Genomic DNA, 22737 nt, shown 5'->3' with positions numbered 1-22737 from the left:
TCAGGGGCATAAATAACCCCAAAAATATACATAAAGTATCAGTTACTTAGAGCAGTACTAAGAAGCAAAAAGATCTAGAAACTTGAACTGTGTGTACACGCGGTATGGTACGCTCACATTAACACACTGGTTGCCAGCCCATACTGTGAATGTGTATGCACTGCCAGCCTTGCTCCTTTAAACTTTCCAAAATGAAATTTCAAACATCAGGTAGTTTACAGAAAAGGTGTAGAAAGAATGTATACTCACAGTGGTTAAGATGCAGTAGAATGTGATGTTCTATCCAAGTAAGCTTCAGAGAAGCCCCTCTAAACTGAAATGAAACAGCAAAGTTGGGCCTTTTCATTTTCTTAGCTCACCTATTATCAAGTCCTGCATTCAGTTCTCACCTTCTAATTTATTTTAACTTAAGATCTCTTCTGGGTGAGGGTTTCTCAAATTCCAACCGTATGGACATTTTAGGTGAGATCGCTCTTTGCTGTGAGGGCTGCCCTGTGCATTTGTAGAGTGTTTAGCAGCATCCCTGGCCTCCCCCCACCAAGTACCAGTAGCAGTTGGGACAACCAAAACTAGCCCCAGGCACTGCCATACACCTTTGGGAAGGGGCATGGGGTTCGCAAAGTGCCCCTGGTTGAGAGCCATTGCTCTAGGTACTTGGCAGGTAATGATGATAATTATTTTTACGTTTTTGACAAAAGTCGCTATAGCACTACAAGAAATAGCAAAAGGAACCAAATAGCATTATTAAATACCCTTTTTTCTTTAATCGTTTGGATAGTTTTTTCACATTGATAGTCTTATTATTTTTCCTGATTATTTTCAATAATAATTTTATTTTGAATCTTACTATTTTGGCAAAAAATATAGCCTGAGCAGCGGGGTAGGTTAGGTTTTAACCATCAGTGGTTTTTGCATGGAATCAGAGTATGTTCTGTAATATGATCCTTCTCTAACCTTCTCTTTAAAAACATGCCCCAGTGGTCTCTCCCTACATACTTAATCAAGCGAATGTTTCATCTTGCTCAGGCAGACTCTCAGGAGCTCACATATTTATTGCAAAATCCTGACCTCTGTATAAACGTACCTTTGGGCTGCTCTAATTTTTTGTATTCACTTCTCTCCTTCAGGCACAGGGGCAGAGCCAGGGTCAGCAATCTTCAAGTAGTTTAACAGGGGTTTCATCCTCCCAACCCATACAACATTCTCAGCAGGTGAGAGCAACTCATTGCTACGTTTTATGGATTAGCAATAGCCAAAACACTGGTTTACGTCTTTCATGAATTGGATTCCTGATGTAAATGGCTTGCTAAGTTTTTGAAAGGAAAATCTAGAGGCATAACATTTCCTGTCTTCAGTAACATTTTAGAAAATCTTTTGTTTAATGTATTTTTGAATGGTCTATTAGATTAGACATACATTGAAATTCAAAAGAATTATCTTTACTGACATACTTTATGTGCCTTCTTAAACAGATGATTCTACGCTATTTTAACAATACGGTTGACCCTTGAACAGCACAGGGGGTTAGGGGCACAGGCCTTCTGCACAGTCAGAAATATGTGCATAACTTTATAGTGGGTCCTCCCTCTCTGAAGTTACACATCGACAGCTTAAACCAATCTTGGATCGCATAGTACTGAAGTATGTATTTACTGAAAAAAATTAACATATAAGTGAACCCATGCCATTCAAACCCGTGTTATTCGAGGATCAACTGTACAAAGAATGTCATTTTTGTGTGTATGTATTTCACGATTTGTCCTTTTGTGAGCATTTTACCATTGCTTTCACTGTGCTTGACTCTAGTAATGCTCCACTCCTTTTTAATTATTTCTAATCTTTGGGGTGGGGCATCAGATTTTATGCTATAATGAATGAAAGCCTAAGAACAACTACTTCAGGAACTTTAAAAAAATGATTTGGGGAATTTGTTCCCAAAGGTTCAGAGAACTCAAGGGATTAGTATAATGCTGATGTATTCAACAGCAAAACTGGTAATTGTAAAATTAAATATCTGTAGTGCATCACTGATATCAGTTAACAGTAGTTATTTACATGGAAATAATGCTTTGGGGGCACAATCGAATATTTATTATCTGTTTCAAATAAAATTTATAGCCACTACATGTGTCATAAAAACTTCCCAGTGAACTATTTTGTTGATAGTTCCCTATGCAGTGTGTTTTCAAACCACCAAATTCTAAATTGGCTTGTTTCTATCAGTTTTTGAAACTAAGTTTTCAGTTCTCCTTACAAATGGCCTGCTCACAGTCCAGCATGTGATCATGTGGTCGTTTGATGCTGGTTTAAGATTAGATGTTCCTTGTACAAGATTAGCTTGGTTATACAGGCAAACCTTGTTTTACTTTGCTTTGCTTTCTTGTGCTTCGTAGGTACTACATTTCTTCTTCTTCTTTTTTTTTTTTTTAACAAATTGAAGATTTGTATTAACCCTGCTTCAAGCAAGTCTGTCAGCACCATTTTTCCAACAGCATTTGCTCATTTCGTGTCTCTGTGTCACGTTTTGCTAATTCCCACACTTATTTCAAACATCTTCATTACTATTATATTTGTTACGGTGATCTGTGATCAGTGATCTTTGATGTTACTACTGCAAAAGGATTATGACTTGCTGAAGGCTCAGGTGATGGTTAGCATCTATTAATAAAGCATTTTTTAAATTAAGGTACTCACATTGTCTTTTTAGTCATGATGCTGTTTCACACTTAATAGACTACAGTGAGGTATATGCACTAGGAAACAAAAAAATTCACGTGACTTGGATTATTGCAATATTCACTTTATTGCAATGATCTGAACCAAACCTGTAATATTTCCGAGATGCCTGTATATACATTTTCTCTGTGGCCAACACCTCTATCTTATAGAATAGAAGGGCTGGGAATTACACGTTTTGTCTTGCTCGTGCCCTTTCTTCCAGACAAGTATCTGAATCTCTATATATTTATAGTTACGTTCAAGTAGTCACATTTTTGCCAAGCTTAACAGGTTTAATTATATTAACAACCCCTGATAAGAATACAAAATGAAAGTTACATAAAGCTGAGTGAGGACAGAAACGCTATCATGGATACCAGTCTCCTAATTCGCTTATCATTGGACACAGGCCAATACCAATAAAATGTGCAGATTTAAGTGTATGGTCTCTTTTTCCTTTTCCAAAGGAATTTGTTATGAAGCAGTGAAATAAGCCATTGAGTTTAATGGTGATGAAAGTATGCACAGTCGGGGGGCAGGGGGCAGCTCCACAAATGTCAGGTTAAAAGAATCAGGTGCTTGACTCTTCTGGGAAAAGATCTGACTAAATGGCTATCTCTACAGTACAAACAAAAATTCCCGTTTCAGTGATGCTTTTTTCAGATATTTTTATTTTGTGAGTTATTTTAAATATAGGATGAGTTAAATAGAATCATAAAATTGAGCCCTCAATCTAAATAAGTGTATGCAGTCTAGAATATTTAACTTTTCCAGGGTTGCATAGCCAATAGATAGAACTAAACATTACAAACCATAATCCAGGATTTCTACAGTAGTTTTCTTTTTTCTTCATTAAAGTTCTACGGGGATTCATGATTCTGCAAAGGTGCCCAAGGAGCTGTATTTTTTTGTTTTATCTTCTGGGGTTCCATATATAGAAAAGGAAGATTGTAAACTTTCTGTACTGTACAGTTAGAGTCTGTTTTTAGATCTGATTTTCGTTTTGCATACCGTCACGTCCCAACACCACTGTAGGAAACAATCTCTCTAATTTTACTAATGTGAGGAAAGAGATGAACTTTAGCTGAAATTTACTTTATTTCTTGTGTTTCTGAAATATACTGAATAAAGGATTGCTTCTTTTCACGTTTTTATCAAGAATCTCTTCTAGTGGTATATCGTGTCTTAATGAGGTACCAGAAATAACTTTCTCCTACCGGAAATCTGAGTATTTTGCTGCCACGAAAGGTCATGAGCTACCCTGCTTCCTTAATAATTTCATCCATAGGGCACATGTAGAGTCTGTAGGTATCTCTTACTTTTTGTTCAACTGAGGCTCATGAACATTTTTTTCAAGCACCTTTGTCCAACAGATAGTACACGGTCACAGGCTGTTTTCAAGAGGCAGTTTTATGCAAAGCATGATGCCAAGTTGCTATGCTAAACAGTACTTGTTTGGCTAAAGTGTTGATTATTAGCCAGTGTGATTGTACAAAAATAAAAAAAACCATATACTCCTGTCCTATCCAGAGGTGCCACTTCTCTATAAATGCTTTAATGTATAACTGGCATACATGCCTCTCAATTATTCTAAGCAAGGAGTGAGGGTATATGTTTATAAAACTGCTCGTTTTTGACAGTACACACACACACACACACACACACACACACACACACACACACACACACACACCCTCAATTATTCTAAGCAAGGAGTGAGGGTATATGTTTATAAAACTGCTCATTTTTGACAGTACACACACACACACACACACACACACACACACACACAGACAACTAATTAAACAGTTTTTTCCTAACTGAGTTCATGCTCTGAAGGACCATGTGCTAGGCACTGATGGACTACCAAGATGGATCATATAAGGCTACTTTCAGGGAGCCTGAATAATCTGGTAACAATATACGTCAACTCCTACAAAACGAGTAAGGATAATAGCTAACATATATAGTGTGCAAAGCAATCTACCTGTGTTTTTATTCAATCCTTCTATGAATCATATAAAATATAGGTACTATCATTATTTCCATTGTACAGATGGGAAAGCTGAAACGAGATCTGGAGACGCTAAGTACTTTACCCAAACTTCTAAAAGACAGAAAGAATTTAAATCCAAGTAGTCTGACTCCATGAAAGGAGGAGACTATATCTCTTCTGAGCAGGGAGGGGGATATCAGTAGGTTTATGAAAGAGCATTTGAACTGGACTCTGATTATGAGTTAGATTCAGATGAAGGATAAGGAATATTCTAGGCCCAAAGAAAAGGGCAGGGGGGCAGTATAAGCAAGGTAGAAGGCACAAAGGTAGAAAGCTGTGAGACAGAAACAAATAAACCTTGGGTTCAGTGTAGCTAGAATACAGATAAGTCAGGACTTTTGGTTAGGACTCCGTGCTCCCAATGCAGGGGGCACTAGTTTGATCCCTGGTCAGGGAACTAAGATCCCACATGCCACGTGGCACGGCCTAAAACAAAAAACAAATAAGTGAAGGTGTGAGTTCAGGAAAGAGCTGATTGAGTCCAAATTGTGATGTAAGCAAGGGTCTGCGTTGAAGGGGGTGCGGGAGAGAGGTAATTTTGCGCCCAAATATAAGGGGCAGGGGATTTGCTCAGATTGAACCTTTACGAAGAAGGGAGATCACCACTTAGTCAAACTCTCATCAGGCTCACATCACGGGGCTCTTACTGGTCTTTGCTTTGAACAATAACACAAAAAAATATTAATGGAATAAAGTGAAACTGTTGAGAACAAGTGTGCCTGTAAGGACCTTAAAGGGTGTATGTAGTTGGAAATGTTTATAGGCAATATCTGACAGAATTGGTTTTATATATGCCAAGACATTAAACATAGATTTTGTCCTTAGGGGAACAACTTCACTGTTCCAGTTTCATTGTAAATAACATTTAAAGATCACTTAAAGGTTACATGAATATACACCTGTAAGACAATTGCAAAAACAATAGAACTGTCCTAATACTAATAATCAAGCAGATGCTTGTCACTGCAGATTTTATCTCAAGACACAACTTAAAGAACAAGTACTATGTTATGCGCCAGAAAAGCGAGATCATTCATAGTGTAGCTTCCCTGAAGATAAAAATGCTGATGTATAATTACATGTGAAGATTTTGAATGAGGCAAGGGGAGCAACATTTCTGAATTAGTATATTTATATAAAAGACAATCTTATTTAGGTATGAAAATTAATGACTTAGATAACTGTAGATAGTTCATGGTGAATTTCTTAAAGTTTAAATATATTCAAGTTAACCAAAAAGGTTTTCTACTTTCTTGGTTCTTGTTTCTTAGTGGGAAAATGGGCAAAATTGTCTTATATTCAGAGCTGCCTTATAGTTGGATACATATGATATATCTTAGTTGCTGAAAATAAATTTTATATAATTCAGCCATTTGTTCTAATTTTTTTAAGTTAAGAATACATTATCAGAGCTAAATAAGGATAAAACAAACATGACTACTGTCACTATTACATTTCAGGATTCTTTTGATGGTTTTAATTCGTATAATAAGAAAGAAATGAGGAATAAATATCAGGAAAGTAAAAATATTATTTGCAGGTTATCACCTAACAAAATCTAGGATGCTTGTTAAGGTGGGTAGATGCATAATAGATATAAAAACAAAAATAAATAAGTTTTGGGGATGCAATGTACAGCATAGTGACTGTAGTTGATAATATACTGAATTACATGTTTGCAGGCTGCTAAGGCTGCTAAAGGCTACCATTGGTTGTAGCATTATTTCAAGTAACAAAAAATTCAACCAACCAAAGTGTTCATCATTAGGATATCAGTGCCGTTGATAAATAAAATGAAAATGGCATGTCAGAGAACAGTATTTATAAAACGGGTGTGTTTTTGTTTTGTTTTTAAAAACAAAATCAACTTGTGTGTAAATGACCACTTATGCATAGAAGAAAATTCATAAGGTCGATGCACCAAACCACTAATTGTGATTGCCTGTGGAGAAATGAGGTTGGGTATTTTCATTTAACTCTATTAATCTAATATATTGCTTAAAATTTTTATTACAAACAGGTATTGTTTTTGTATTTAAAAATTAAAAATTTGGGCTTCCCTGGTGGCGCAGTGGTTGAGAGTCCGCCTGCCGATGCAGGGGACCACGGGTTCGTGCCCCGGTCCAGGAAGATCCCACATGCCTCGGAGTGGCTGGGCCCGTGAGCCATGGCCGCTGAGCCTGCACGTCCGGAGCCTGTGCTCCGCAATGGGAGAGGCCACAACAGTGAGAGGCCCGCATACCGCAAAAAAAAAAAAAAAATTAAAAATTTTAAATTAGTTATAGGTATTAAAGAGGCTTGAAAGTCAGCTATGAAGTTCAGATTTTTGTTAGGCTAGAGGAGGCCATTAATTTTATTGCAAAATTTAGTGTTTGGGTACAATTACATGCCATTTATCAAGTTTAGGTGTATTATACCAGAGTGCCTAGCACATGCTTGATTTCCAGATGACATTCCCTTTGCCGTACGTTGAGTTGAGTGATAGTGTCCTTGTTTTCAAAGAAGGAAACCTCATTTTGGCAGTAAAATGAGCAATCTCTAAGGTATCACAGCTAGTAAATGGTAAAGCTGACGTTCAAAATTCAATGCTTTTCTCCCATTTTGTAGCCGTTATCAAAGCTATTCTTTAAGCAAATTAATTACACAGTTGATGAAATATTGATAGATGAAGGGAAAGAGATTAAAGGAAGAGATTGGATTAGTTTAATATAGGACCAAAGTGAGAGCTGCTATCAAGAAATGGGAACAAAGAGAGAGGAATTTGGAGAAGAGAGGGTCTGTTTGGACATGGTGTCTGAAGGTGTTTATAAATACCTGAGCTGCTGCTGGGGCAGGGAGCCTATTAGGTGAAGAACCAGTGGTGACTCAAACCTTGAAACATGGGTTAGTTCTTGGTTGTACCATCACAAATAAAGAACACCAGATGAAAAAGAAAGATGTGTAAAAAGGGGAATTGGTGAATTTGGGTTTGTGCATGTCTTGATTACTAAAATTGCCATCTTTTACAGACACTGATAGGCAAACATACTTCCTTAGAAACATGCTGTTAATGACTTGAAATAAAACTGAGTGATGGTTTTCTTCTCAGCAGCAAGGAGTGCAGCAGACAACCCCCTCTCAGCAGACAGCGCAGTATTCACTTCCCCAGATGTCAGCCTCCAGCGAGGCCATGACTGCACAGCCCACAAGTCAGCCTCAACCTCCACAGTCCTTTTCGCATGTGTCAGCAGGAAAACAGGTGAACGCTTAACTTCTAGAAAGGAGTGCCACATGACTTCTACCTTCCCTAATGGTGAAAATTGGTTATTTTCACTGCAGAAATGAAGTGAAAATTGCTTCTTTTGTGTATATGCATTGGTTAATATAAATGTGTATATACAGCAGCAATAATCCAAAAATGTTTAACTTTTAGGTTTATCAGCCTAAAATCAGTTTGACAGGTATAGAACTGATAAAGGTGCTGTAGTAATTGAACCTATGACATTTTCTAGCATTGTCAGTTGTACCTATCATTCTAGGTTTGCAGTTAATGCTGTGTTTTCACGTAGATTTATGCATTGTTTCCTTCCTTCATTGCCTTCTGAAGTCATAAAAAACCCTTATATGGAATGATTTTTTTTTCTAAGTTATCCTTCTAGTCACTTGAAAAGTAACTCTGGGGACTTCCCTGGTGGTCCAGTGGCTAAGACTCCGTGCTCCCAATGCAGGGGGCCCAGGTTCGATCCCTGGTCAGGGAACTAGATCCCGCATGCTGCAACTAAAGATCCTGTGTGTTGCAACTAAGACCCGGCACAGCCAAATAAATAATAAATAAATATTAAAAAAAAAAAAAGAAAGAAAAGTAACCCTGTAGAAGATAAGCTCTTCTGAATGACCTTTTTTCAGCTTTAACATCGGGGCAGCTTGTGCTTGTATTGTTTTTGTCATATTTCATCACATCTGAGATACTGTCAATTGTAAAATGCACCATTATTTTATGTAACACTGAGAACTGACATACCATTAATTGTAAGATATATCTTAATGTCATAAACATTAAAATGACCAGGTGGTGGAAAGGGATGATTGCATCGTACAATCAGTGAAATATAGTAATTAGACCTACTTTTACAGGCCTGTGTTAGACTTAAGAATTGTGGAAGCACTATGGATGAGCTCTAACTCCACTGGGAAGGAAGTCCTTTGAATTTCAGTCATCACTGTAGTATCAGTTGTAGATTTAGTGACAGCAAACATACCAGTGGATTATGGTATGTGAAACATATCTCAGCCAGGCTGTAAAGAAAACAACCTTTCATATGGAAGGGTTCTCTTTGTTGTTGAACGATGAAGCATGAGCAAAATTTCCTGCCACAAAAGATTTGAAACAGCAGCCAGTCTGTCAGCCTCCCTGTCTCCTGTTGTCCTCTCCCTGCTCTTATGTGGCACATTAACTTACACTAATGTATGCAAGGGTTTGGTGTTTGTTTTAATTTTCTTTCTTTTTGGCTAATACATAAGTCTTGCTTTTGGCAGCCTTGCTTTTTTTTTTTAAAGTCTGTCTGTTTTGTTTTTCTTTACCTTCCCAGCTTCCAGTTTCCCAGCCAGTACCAACTATCCAAGGCGAACCTCAGATCCCAGTTGCGACACAGCCCTCAGTCGTTCCAGTCCATTCTGGTGCTCACTTCCTCCCTGTGGGACAGCCACTCCCGCCTTCCTCACTCCCCCAGTACTCTGTTTCTCAGATCCCCTCAGCTCCTCAGCCAGCTTTCTCCCCGCTTCCTGTCACCATGGCAGCTGGCATTAATCAGCCTCTGCTTACCTTGGCTTCCTCTGCTCCAGCAGCTGCAGTCCCAGGGGGACCCGCTGTGGTCCCTAGTCAGCTTCCCACCCTCCTGCAGCCTGTGACTCAGCTGCCAAGTCAGGCTCACCCGCAGCTCCTGCAGCCAGCAGTTCAGTCCATGGGGATAGCCGCTAACCTCGGGCAGACTGCTGAGGCTCCACTCCCCTCTGGAGATGTTCTCTACCAGGTACCGTGTTGGCTGGTGAGAAGGAGGGCACCAGAGGGTTTGGTTCTAATGATAGAACATCAAGGACTTAAAAACCTAATAACTGAATATCAGAATAACTAACAATAGCAAAAGTTGCTGATCTCAACCAGAGATGCTAAAATAGTAAATTCTGAGAAAGGACAGGGCGATGATGTCTGATGACTCATTTCCATTTTTCCCAAGACATCTCTTGGGAGAAAAAAGGTTCTCTCAATATTCAGTGTAAGCTGATTGAAAGCTAGATATGGCTAATAATAGAATATATCAGGCTTTTTTTTATGGGAAGAGTAAATATGGGTAGCCGACATGGTATCAGTAAAAAGTTTCAGGGTTTAGATTTAGAATATTAGCAAGTCATTATATGACTGGAATGACTGATACCTTGAAGAGTTTTTGCATTCTCCTGTTTGATTGGGTAGAAAGTAGGTATTTTCTAGAAGGAATTATGTCTATTCCTCCTATTTAAATAGTCTCCAGGAGGGAAAAAAATAGCAACTTAGAAGTATAGTTGTGTACAGTCCTGTCCCCTAAATTGAAATCAGTTAACCATTTCATTTCAAGAATCTTCTTTAAATTATTAGAAAAAGATCAGGCTACTTTTTTTCACTATGTTCCCTTTTTTTTTTTCTTTTTTTTTTCTTGCTTGTCTTGCTGTTTTACTCATTTGATGACCCAACCTGCACTAATTCCCCTTCCTCGTTTCTGTCACAGGGCTTCCCACCTCGACTGCCACCACAGTACCCAGGAGACTCAAATCTTACTCCCTCTTCCAGCGTGGCTTCTGTGTGCATTCCTTCTACAGTCCTGTCCCCTCCCATGCCGGCAGAAGCACTGGCTGCACCAGGTTACTTTCCTACAGTGGTGCAGCCTTATGTGGAATCAAGCCTTTTGGTTCCTGTGGGCAGTATAGGAGGACAGGTTCAAGTGTCCCAGCCAGCAGTGAGTTTAGCACAAGCCCCCACTACATCCTCCCAGCAAGCAGCTCTGGAGGTAAATGGAATTCCTGCATGTTTATGTCTAAACTATATGTATAATGGGATAAAAATGACAAAGGAGAAATACAGTTTCCCCTGGTTTAGAATGCACTTGGAAACTATTGCGAACTAACTTCTGAATGACTTCTTCTTGCAGCCGAGTGAAATGCCAGTGTGGGGCCTTGTTGCCACTGGCTGTTCTGTTGGGAAGTGAGTGTGCCTTGGAGGAGATAACGCTGCTAGCACTTCACTTCTTTAGCTAGCCCTTCAGCCATTGTTCTTATCCTTTCACAAACTCCTGCCATTGGCAAGTCACCAGAATACCTTACCCTGCTGTGCTCCCGGTGATCATTTTTGCCCCTCTTGGAGAAAGCTCTGAGCTGTCTTTGCACTTTGCTCTGCCTGCCCTGTTGCACATTCTGGTGAGATGCTGGCTGCACGGCAGGTTGTAGTTTCTCACTAACTAGCAGCTGTTTTGGCTGATGACACACTGTGCAGTCTGTACCAGAGACTAGCTTTAGAAATTTCCTTTGCAATTTTAAGATGACTGTCTGCAGATGCTGAATATTAAGAATTATTAGTAAATGTAGTGCTTCTAGGACTTAGGGGAGGGATAAGGAAAGGAAGAGTAGCGTATTGGGGATGGTCGACAATAAATAAAGTATATTACTGCCAAGGTGTGAATTATCCTTTCTGTTTACAGAGCACTCAGGGCGTCTCTCAGGTGGCTCCTCCAGAGCCAGTTCCAGTGGCTCAGCCACAACCTACCCAGCCTGCTACGTTGGTCTCTTCTGTAGACAGGTATGTGACAGTACAGTTCTCCTTTCTTGACTGGTAGATAGGATGGTAGGAAACTTTAAAATGTCTCGCCTTTAAATCTCATCGTAAACTGAACTTTTTTTTCCGAAGTGCACATTCAGATGTTGCTTCAGGTATGAGTGATGGCAATGAGAATGTCCCATCATCCAGTGGAAGGCATGAAGGGAGAACTACCAAACGGCATTACCGCAAATCTGTAAGAAGTCGCTCTCGTCATGAAAAGACTTCACGCCCAAAATTGAGAATTTTGAATGTAAGTATTGCTGACTTCTGGGTTTCATATAGTTAGTTCATACCATTTAAATATTTCTAAGGCTTGGGTGTATTGATGAAAGTTTAGGATCTTGTATCACCCAAATGATACTGTTAAATTCCATATTTCTAAAAAAAAAATACAGAGAGTTTTTATTTGTAAAACAAAGATCTTACATTCTTACCAGACCCTTCAGTGGAAGATGTGTAAGTAGCTGAAAGGCTGATATTTTCTTAAGGTTTTCTTGCTCCTAGTTTAAGAGGCAAAGTAGCAGTGCTTCAAGGAATAGTGGTAACATTCGGCTTAAGTTCAAGTGATAACCTATGTTACTTTGTCACATTCAGTAACAGATCTGAGCATGGTTCTTCTGAGATATGAAGTACCTTTTCTTTTTTCTTTTCAGGTTTCAAATAAAGGAGACCGGGTAGTAGAATGTCAATTAGAGACTCACAATCGGAAAATGGTTACATTCAAATTTGATTTAGATGGTGACAACCCTGAGGAGATAGCAACAATTATGGTATGTCTGTTTTTGGAGTTCCGAATTTTTCCTTCATACTTTATCTTCATATCCACTGCCCTAGGCAAATATGCAATATTTTGTAAACTATTTTGACAGTTAAATATTTATTTCAGTGTGACTATAACTAGCACACCAAACCTGTGATTTAGAGGTGCTTTTGTGTAGGGCATGTCTAACTAGGTATTGAAGAACTAACTTACATATTAACTAAATAATAATACAGGTGGTGTGCAGATAGGACAGAAGTCATGGAAGTGGTGATTGAATGACCTAAAGCTTGGGGAACACTGCTAATTAAGCTGATGTCACATTTCTTTGACAGGTGAACAATGACTTTATTCTGGCAATGGAGAGAGAGGCATTTGTGGAACAAGTGCGGGATATTATTGAGAAAGCTGATGAAATGCTCAGTGAGGACGTCAGTGTGGAGCCAGAGGGTGACCAGGGATTGGAGAGTCTCCAGGGAAAGGATGACTATGGCTTTGCAGGCTCTCAAGTAGGTTCACCGTTCCTGTAGTGAAGCTTCGTTTATGTTAAATATTTGCTAAATTTGCCTTGCACGATGTCCAGCGGTACCACATTACACCTGTAACTGAGATTATCAACATTTATGTTCTTTTTGCATGTGGCGATTTGCTTAGTGCCTGCTCATTAAGATTGAGTGAGAGAATGAATTTAATCACTTTTGTTTGTTGTAGAAATTGGAAGAGTTCAAACAACCAATTCCTGCATCTTCCATGCCACAGCAAATAGGTGATTTTTTCTTTCCATTGTTTGTTCTTACCTTTGACCTAAGAAGTTATGTGCTAATAATGGAATCTTGAAGCTTTGTGTGAGTGACAATGTATATAATAATAATGCAATTAAATGGTTTGTTTCTTTTTAAGCAGGCCTTCCTACCAGTTCTTTAACTCAAGTTGTTCATTCTGCCGGAAGACGGTTTATAGTAAGTCCTGTGCCAGAAAGTCGATTACGAGAATCAAAAATTTTCAGTGAAGTATCAGATACAGGTAAGGAATTGCTTCTACCACATACATATATAAATCCTGTGTCTCTCCTTTATTGGAAGCTTGGTCATCAAGCAGTAGTTCAAATGATGACATAGACAATAAAGAATAGTAGAAAATTGAGACTGACCAACAGATAAACATTTGGAGACAGGGAAATAGGTGATGAATAGAGAGGATTTGAGCAAAAGGGCACAGAAGGGTGGCCATACGAGTTACAGCCCGTGTGACTGATACTGTGTAGATTCAGCACTGTGTGTTTGTATCTCCATTTAGCGCTGCTGTATATCGTTTGAGGTTACTCCGTGTTTTTTCAGAAATAGATATTCATACAAGATCATTTCTTTTGCTGGAACTGCTATATCACTTAGCCGTTTTAGAGCCTATCATGTCCTTGGGGGAGGTTTTTTACCTTGTTGGTATGTGGCATTGTTGGGAATCCCAAAAGTAGATTGTTCAGTCTTTTGAACCCCCTTTTTAAAAAGAACTGATTCTGAGTTTTTATTTTCCTTTGCAGTTGCTGCTTCTACATCTGCTGGTGCTGGAATGAGCTTGTCTCACTCTGCTTCATCCCTTAGTCTACAGCAGGCCTTTTCTGAACTTAGACATACGCAAATGGCAGAAGGGCCGAGCACAGCACCTGCCAACTTCCGTCCGACGGGGCCAGCGTTCCCAGCAGTGCCCCCTTCCGTGATCAGCCCTGCTGGAGCTCCAGCCACAGCGGCAGCCGTACCCTCAGCGTCAGCCCCTGCCACGGGCTGCCCTCTTAGTGACGCTTCCGCATCAGCCGTTCAGTCTGAGGTTGCAGTGCCCACTGAAAAGAGGATTGCTGGAGTTGCCACCTGCACAGGTGTAATACCCTCCAGTGGTCTCCCTGTACCACCTGCATCTGAATCCCCGATACTTTCCAGTGTGGTGTCAAGCATCACAGTGCCTGCAGTCATCTCAGTATCAGCGACATCCCAGTCAGTTCAGGCTCCCACACCTGGGAGCGTTGTTTCCGGTACAGGCACATTCCCCTCTGTACCAGTCTCAGTGACGGCAGCCTCTGCAGTGAGCAGTGCTGCTGCCCCAGGCGCTAAGCCTTTACCTGTATCGTCGCAGCAGGTGGCAGGCAGCATGGCTGGGACAGCCACGCTAACATCCGTGTCGGCAACCGCTCCAGTCCCGAGTCTAGCTGCACAGCCGTCCCTTCCACCCAGCAGCAGCACCTCTGCTCTTACTCGAGCTGAGACTGTAGTGGTTAGTGCGCACGCACTGGATAAGATATCTCATAGCAGCATGACCGGATTGGCTTTGTCCCTCCCCGCGTCATCTTCCTCTCCCTCCTCCCTGGGGGCAGGGGTATCTAGTGCTGTTTCTCAGCCTGGTGTGGCTCATCCTTTGGTCATCCCATCAGCTGTGGCTTCTACTCCTGCCCTTTCCCAGGCAGGACCTACTTCCACACCTTTACTACCCCAAGCTAGTATCCCACCTTTGGTACAACCTGTTGCCAATGTGCCTGCTGTACAGCAGACACTAATTCATAGTCAACCTCAACCAGCTTTGCTTCCCAACCAGCCCCATACTCACTGTCCTGAAATAGATGCTGATACTCAACCCAAAGCTCCTGGGATTGATGACATAAAGACTTTAGAGGAAAAACTGCGGTCTCTCTTTAGTGAGCACAGCTCATCTGGAGCTCAGCATGCTTCTGTCTCGCTGGACACGTCACTCGTCATGGAGACCACTGTCACACCAGGCCTCCCAACCACTGCCGTTGCACCAAGCAAACTCATGACTTCCACTACGAGTACTTGCTTACCACCAACCAGTTTGCCCTTAGGAACAACTGGTTCGTCAGTTATACCAGCGGTCACTCCTGGGCAAGTTTCCACCCCAGTCAGCGCTGTACCAGGAGTGAAACCTGGAACTGCTGCACCAAAGCCACCTTTAACTAAGCCTCCAGTAAGCTTCTTGTTTTGAAATAGTTTGAAAAATAAGATCACTCTTCTCCCCCTCCCCCAAAAGTACACTTTTAACAATACAGCCTTGCAGTATAGTTATAAAGATGCCTAGCTTGTGGTAGGTACTCAGTATTTATTAAATAAATTGATTGAAGGTGATTTTAGGATGTATGTACGTGAACATGAGGTTTTTTTTTTTTTATGAAATATGGCAGGATTGGGGGTTAATTATGTTGTAAGATTTTCTAAGAGTGTATATAACAGTTAGGTAAAATACAAGCATTATTTCTGAATTGGTACAGACTGAAGAAATCCGTTTCCCAAAAGGGAGCTGAGTGTTTCTGCTGGCGACTGTACATAGTAACAGCAGTTCACAGTTTTTGTTTCCATGAGAATGAAGCAAATTTTCTGCCTTGCTCAGATTCCATAGATGTACAATTTGAGTTTATAAAAAGTTGGAAGTTGGTGATGACTTCGATGTGGTGGAGGAGAAATTAATCTAATGCTAGGGATAAAATAACTAGAAAGTGTTTTTTGGTTCTGCTATGGTGGCTTCCTCTCATTCTGCCATATTCAGTCTCTCATCTCCAAATAACAAGGCTGTGTTTCTCCTACTGTATTGTATGCTTTGCCCATCTTTCTGCATTGCCATTGATGTGAGATTCTTTTTACAGCAGAGTAATATAGAGGCTTCACTCAGACAAAATACAGATTACTTTATAGTATTAGATTTCTGATGCCTTTTGTTATCAGACCTGCCCCATGGTTATTTCTGAACTGTTTTGTTTTCCCAGGAAAGCCTGATAATACTGTACCAAATAAGAGGCTCAGGAGTATCTGGACTGTGCCTCTTGTGTCTAAACAGCCTTTGTTCTCTCTGCTTTCACTAGGGGATCGCCTTCTACTAAACTTTTCTGTTCGTTTTATTGGTATGTCATAGTAACCCCTGTAATAGTATCATGATTATAATGTCCTTTATTTAAGGTAGATACCAGAGTGTAACCCAGGTGAGAAGCTTGCCTTAACTAGATACATTTTATTCTTATGCTTCTGCATTTGAATTAGTTGGTTTGCTCTCCAGTATGCAGTCTTTACTCTTAGTGTCTCATGGACTTGAATTTCCCTTCGTGTCTGTAGGTGTTGCCAGTGGGTACTGAACTTCCAGCTGGTACTCCACCCAGCGAGCAGCTGCCACCTTTTCCAGGACCTTCACTAACGCAGGTGCCCCAAGACTTGGCAGATTTCTTTTTGTGCCTCTGCTTTCTTTCACAAGCTCATTTAAATTCTCCATTGCACGATCTTGCCTTCTGGCTCCTATTTGATTTTGACTTAGTAAAAACTTTCTTTTAAAACACCATAGCTGATGATACAGGCCCTACTTAAAGTAAGAAGCAAATCATCTAAAAATCATTTGATATTAATATTTTTTCATATCTTACGAAAAAAGAAGATAGCAAATGTGACAGTTTGCCAAAAGAAATATAATTCCTCTGTCATTCATACCTTTGTAGAGCAGTGAAAGATTAGACCATTGTGGAAGTAAAAAATTATATGTCATCAAAATTAACTGTGAAAGTTCCTGAGGAAAGGCTACCACCCTGATAACTGGTAACACCCTTTTTCTCCGAGTTCAGTACAACCTGTTTTTTCTTGAATGTTTGACATTTTTTTTCAATGACCACCTAATGAAGTAATTGGGTGTAAGGGTCATGTTTATAAAAAACAGGTATTATATCTTAAAGTACAAAAACCACACAGCTCAGCTAACGTGAGACTGCTCCGAGAAGAACTGAGACTGGTGACGTGAATGTGAGATTCCCATCTCACACTCAGTTCTGCTCACTACGGGTCAGAATTGCCTGCACTATTTAAATTATTATTTCCCTTTCCCACCCTACCCCCGACCCTACACATTAGTTGAATTCCCATAAATAAAGTACTTGGTATGATCCCATTGTAACTATGAAAAAACTTCTGACGTGGGGCAGGCTAGTAAACATTGAAAATAAGTTAGGAATTTATTTTAGAATAAGATATAAGAAAAACATGGTAAATTGCTAACTTGAAGTCTGAATTTATCCTACTTCTTTAATCCCAGATGTACAGTAAAACGTAATTTAAGGAACTTGCCATAATAAAGTAATAACTCCAATAGAGAACCCATTCCATCGGCTGCTGAATTTTGAAAAAAAAAATGCATTGTGAAAGTCTTGAACCTATTTTCTCATTAAAAACATGTATTCCAGTTCCTAAGAGGGCCCAAAATGTGATGAGAAACTGCAAATTAGATATGTAGTGGGTGAGGATAAGTGGATGCTGCTGCATATAGAGGGAGAAGCACAGATGAAGGCTGGAGAGGCAGAGGTAGATAGAAGCCAAGATAGTGACAGAGTATGGTGATGCCATCTTTTATTCATAAGGACAGGCTCTCAGAAGGATGTGCCCAACTGAAAAAGAAAATAGGGAACAATACAGTTAATCTACCAATCAATCTTGATACATTTTTCAGAATATATTTTTAAGGAGAGGACAAATAGTTAACTTTTCTATCTCTAAGTAACATCAAACATAGAAGGTAAGAAAGAAGACTTCAAAACTGTAAAAACATAAATGTAACTGAATTTTTCTGTGGCTTGAGAACTTGACAGTAAAATTTTGAGAGCTTGGTAATTCATTCAAGCAGTTACAACTAAGTTGAACTTAGGATATTTTTGAGTTTAATGTTGAGTGAGCAGACGCGTGTTATGTTGTGTGGCCCCGAAGCAGGAAGCAGTGTGTCCTGTGTAAGCTGGCTCTGGCTGTGCCCGAGGCTGTGCTCACTGTGTTGTGTCCTTCAGCCCCAGCAGCCCCTGGGAGATCTGGATGCTCAGCTGAGAAGAACGCTCAGTCCAGAGACCGTTGTGCTGACGTCTGCAGTTGGTGTGAGTTCTGATAAAATCTCCCCACAACCCTAATATATTATATTTCTGGAATATAAGCTGTAACCTAGACCATTATTAATACCTTTAACACCTAATCAGAGTCTTTGCTTGTTCCAGTCGACAGAAATGAGACGATGAATGAAAGAGTAACACTGACCCAGTAGTGTAACTATGGAAAAAATTTGATTTGGGAGACACTTTTCTTGTCTTACCTGTGGTTACAATCATACCACCAATCAGTTCTATGGACTTTGTGTTTATGCTTTGGAGGAGGCTATACTTTAAGTTCGAAGTCTTAACTTCTTCCTTTTAGGCTTGTGACACAATAATGTTCTGATTAAAACTACTTTTTCTATGAATATCCAAGTTATACTTTTGAGCATTCCATGAGAAAAATTAAAAAAGCAGTTTGGAGAGGTTAAGACTCAAAATTTCTTTTAAAAATCTATAAAATGCCTGTCTTTCTTTACCTCAGACTTATTTTTAGGTTATAAAGTCACTCTTTTTAAGTCACTGATGCTAAAGATGTTGTGTATCTGTGTGTGTTTGCAGCCCGTGTCCGTGGTGGCTCCAACAGCAGTTGTGGAAGCAGGAGCCCAGCTTCAGAAGGATGGTGAGAAGCATCCTTCTTCCTCTGTATTGCCACTTCCAGACCTTCCTGTAATTGATGGTAGAGGTTACTATGTCAAAGACACATTCTCGAGAGTTCGTAGGTGTACTTGAGACCGTGTTGAACAACATTTTTATGTATTTCATGATTGAGGAGCATTGATACTAATATTGAGAGCATGTAGTATCAGCAAAGTTGTGAATTTTTTACTTTTTTTTTTGAGGGGTAGCATGCCAGGGAGTAATGATAGTTTCTTAGCATAAGACCCTTTGTTATTATTAGCTCAGCCAAATCCTTGGTAAGAGATACAAGGAAATTCAAGCATATTTATAAAAGTTAATTCATTGGCCACCTCTTGGCTTTTGAGATGTATAGAAGTATAGATAAGTTTGAACAGCATGGATGGTAGAAATACAGATGCAAGATTTCACATCATCAGTTTAAACATTATTATTATTTTTTTGGCTGTGTTGTGTCTTCATTGCTGTGTGTGGGCTTTCTAGTTGCGGTGAGCGGGGGCTACTCTTCGTTGTGGTGCGCGGGCTTCTCATTGCGGTGGCTTCTCTTGTTGCAGAGCATGGGCTCTAGGCGTGCGGGCTTCAGTAGTTGTGGCACACAGGCTCAGTAGTTGTGGCTCATGGGCTGTAGAGCACAGGCTTCAGTAGTTATGGCGCATGGGCTTGGTTGCTCCGCGGCATGTGGGATCTTCACAGACCAGGGCTCGAACCCGTGTCCCCTGCATTGGCAGGCGGATTCTTAACCACTGTGCCACCAGGGAAGCCCCCAAACATTTTAATCTATTTCTGGAGTCTCTAGAATTGGTCTGTCCATAAATATCTCTTTTTTAAAAAAGGCACATTTCCAACTTAATTTTGTAAAAATTGTCCATACCAACAACTTAAATGTTTTCTTAGAACTTTTATCACCATGCGCTTAGTCATAAGTTCATTATCAACTACTAGCGCTGTAAAGTTTTGTTGTAAATCTCTTTTCACCATCAGTCCCACAGAACCTGGGAAATGTAACACTTATTTTTTGTTGCCTTTTCCTTCAGAATCATTTATAATCAAAAGTGAAATAATTGAGATATGCTTAATGTAATTTTATATAGCACGTGCTTAATAATATTTTTCCCTTTTTATTATATCCATTCTCCTCAACACCACCTGACATAAATGTAATTCCCTGAGCAACTATTAATAAGATTACCTGAATGTTCTTCTTCCTGTCTTCCTTAAGTGCTAAATTTCACTTAAAACCTTTCTAAAGTAAATTATTTTCAAGGCAGTCACAATCTGAATTGGCTCTCATTTTAAAAGAAGTGACTTGAAAGTCAGTGGAACAGATTAGAAAGTCTAGAAATGGACAAACTAAAATGTAATGTAGAAAATGAAAAAGGTGACCTTTCAAATCAGTGAGAAAAGGGGATATTTCAGTAAATGGTTTGGGACAACTGGACAGCCATTTGGAAAAAAGTAAAGATAGATCACTAGCCTAGGCCAAAGTAAATTCAAAATGGAACAAAGATGGAAAATGAGCTCATAAAATAGGACTGTACAAAAACAAAAGGAATCTTTTTTTTTTTTTTCCAATTGTCTAGAGCAGGGTTGACAAACTTGTTCTGTAAAAGGCCAGGAAGGGAATATTTTAGGTTTTGCTGGTCATACAGTCTCTGTCATAGCTACTCAAGTATCCAACATATTGTAGCCTAAAAGGAGTAATAGATAATAAATAAAGGAAGGAGTTTAACTGTGTTCCAATAAAATTTATTTATAAAAACAAGCAGTGGGCTAAATTAGGTCCACAGATCATAGTTTGCTGCTCCCTGATATAGAGAAAGATGTTATTATTACATTTAATCCCCAACCCAGAAGCATTAATAGATTTTAAATTTCTGCATGGGGAGAAAAAGTACTGTTATGTCCAAAGATAAATGGAAAACTGGGAAATGTGTGTGTTGTATATTCGTATCACAAAAAGGACTAGTTTTGTTAATATAAAGAATTTCTGTAAATTTGGCATGGACCAAGAAATAATCAAAAGATACAGAAAAAAAGAAACTTAGACATGAAGATACTTAACTTCCTTCATGAAACAGAAATGCAGAATAAAACTACAAGTGATTGTATTTCTCACCTGTCCTTGGTAAATTCAGAAGTTTAAAAGCCACTGGTGACTTGGTACAGCCTTTTTGGAGATCAGTTTATGTCTGTCAGTGTTTTAAATGACAGCGATTCAGTATTGGGTTGGCCAAAAAGTTTGTTTGGGTTCCTAAATGAACTTTTTGGCCAACCCAATACTTCTATTTTTAGGTATTTATTTCACAGATCTATAAGAATATACATTTTAGAGCACTTTTATAGTAACAAGAAGTTCAGAATAAGTTAAATTTCCATCAGTAGAAGCCTGGATAAAATATGGTACATTTTTTAATTTTTCATATGTATATACGTACACTACAACACTATGCAGCCATTAAAAAGAATGAGACTGATATGGAAAGATCTCTTAAGTTACATCATTAAATGAAAATATCAAAATCAATATTCTACTAGTTGTATAAAATAAAGAAAATGCTGATATATATTAATTATCTCTAGAAAGAAACTCAGACAAGTGATTGTCCCTAAAGAGGAGGACCTCGGTGGCTTTAAAGTGGCTCAAAACTACTTACCAGTGATTCTGCCGCTTACACTGTCTTGCTCCAGGATTTTGCTTAAGTGTTGCCTAAACCAGTTTGTCATAGCTGGTTTTCATTTAAAAATGGGTCTTTAGTATCCTAGGTAAAAATCTTACTGTTTGCTTCATTTATTTCTGCCTTTGAATCATAGGATGAAATTGTAGTGTCATTTCCTGTTAGCCTTAGTTTATTTTGTTGTTTTTTGTCTTTTTTTTTTGTGGTACGCGGGCCTCTCACTGTTGTGGCCTCTCCCGTTGCAGAGCACAGGCTCTGGATGTGCAGGCTCAGCGGCCATGGCTCACGGGCCCAGCCGCTCCGCGGCATGTGGGATCTTCCCGGACCAGGGCACGCACCCGTGTCCCCCACATTGGCAGGCGGACTCTCAACCACTGCGCCACCAGGGAAGCCCAGCCTTAGTTTTTATAGTATCTCTTCATGTTTGAGTTAAGCCGTGAAGCCGCCTTGCTGCTGTGTGACTTTTATTCCTCCAAACAGTGCCATTCCTCTGTGCGAGTGTACAAGGGAAGGTAGAGGGTTTCACAGCGATACAGTCTTTCACACTCAAGGTGTCTAGTAGGAAAGCAAACAGTAACTGTTTCCCCTTGTTGGACAGGGTCAGGGAAAGGGGGGTAAGGAAATCTCCCTTACCTGTAACAACTTTCTTCTTCTGATATGTAGTCTCATTTTGCTGTGTTTCTGGCTGAAGCAAAAAGAAGCCAACTAAAAAAAGATGCTGATTTAAGTTCTTTTCCTCCTCCATGTACTTGTTTCAGTGTCTCAAGTCACAGAAGGTCCTATCCTAGCACCCACTTCAGGGACTGGTGTTTTTAAGATGGGGCGATTTCAGGTAAGACAGTCACTGCTGGGGGATTGTGTATATAATAAAAAAGGGATTCCCAGTTTGGGGGGAGTGTGTATATAATAAAATTATTATCTACCTTTTAGGACCGAATTGCCATCAATGATATATTTCTTTTATATAAAGCAGTTTTTAGCTCTTTATCATTTTCCCCTCTTAAAAATAATACATGCTAATTAAAGAAAATAAAGAATATTTAGAACAGTAGAGAAAACAGTAGATAGTCACACTGTCTGCCCATCCTTCCACCCCACCCCCCTGGGATTACTTTTAGGGGTGTGTTTCTTTCTATTCCTTTTGCTCTGTACATGTGTATATCTAAAATTGGCCCTGCTTCTCCT

At 39.5% G+C, this 22737-nt stretch overlaps 1 protein-coding gene across 21 annotated transcripts in view; it reads left to right on the top strand.

Annotated features, from left to right (window-relative positions):
- The window catches only part of WNK1 (WNK lysine deficient protein kinase 1), a 136058-nt gene that overhangs the window by 99664 nt on the left and 13657 nt on the right, over positions 1–22737 (top strand). For 6 of the 21 annotated variants that reach the window (XM_067756012.1, XM_067756014.1, XM_067756021.1 and 3 more), the window contains 15 exons: positions 1128–1211; positions 7863–8012; positions 9343–9783; positions 10516–10794; positions 11482–11579; positions 11688–11850; positions 12254–12370; positions 12696–12869; positions 13072–13126; positions 13261–13383; positions 13898–15327; positions 16464–16547; positions 18164–18247; positions 18800–18860; positions 22311–22384. In XM_067756012.1, coding sequence (XP_067612113.1) covers positions 1128–1211; positions 7863–8012; positions 9343–9783; positions 10516–10794; positions 11482–11579; positions 11688–11850; positions 12254–12370; positions 12696–12869; positions 13072–13126; positions 13261–13383; positions 13898–15327; positions 16464–16547; positions 18164–18247; positions 18800–18860; positions 22311–22384 — 3417 coding nt within the window. The remainder of the gene's footprint in view (positions 1–1127; positions 1212–7862; positions 8013–9342; positions 9784–10515; positions 10795–11481; positions 11580–11687; positions 11851–12253; positions 12371–12695; positions 12870–13071; positions 13127–13260; positions 13384–13897; positions 15328–16463; positions 16548–18163; positions 18248–18799; positions 18861–22310; positions 22385–22737) is intronic. The other 15 variants (XM_067756009.1, XM_067756010.1, XM_067756023.1 and 12 more) reach the window with 12 other exon arrangements.

Source organism: Pseudorca crassidens, chromosome 11 (genome assembly GCF_039906515.1).
Source record: "Pseudorca crassidens isolate mPseCra1 chromosome 11, mPseCra1.hap1, whole genome shotgun sequence".
Lineage (NCBI taxonomy): Eukaryota > Metazoa > Chordata > Mammalia > Artiodactyla > Delphinidae > Pseudorca > Pseudorca crassidens.
This window is presented reverse-complemented; position numbering and strand designations above follow the sequence as displayed.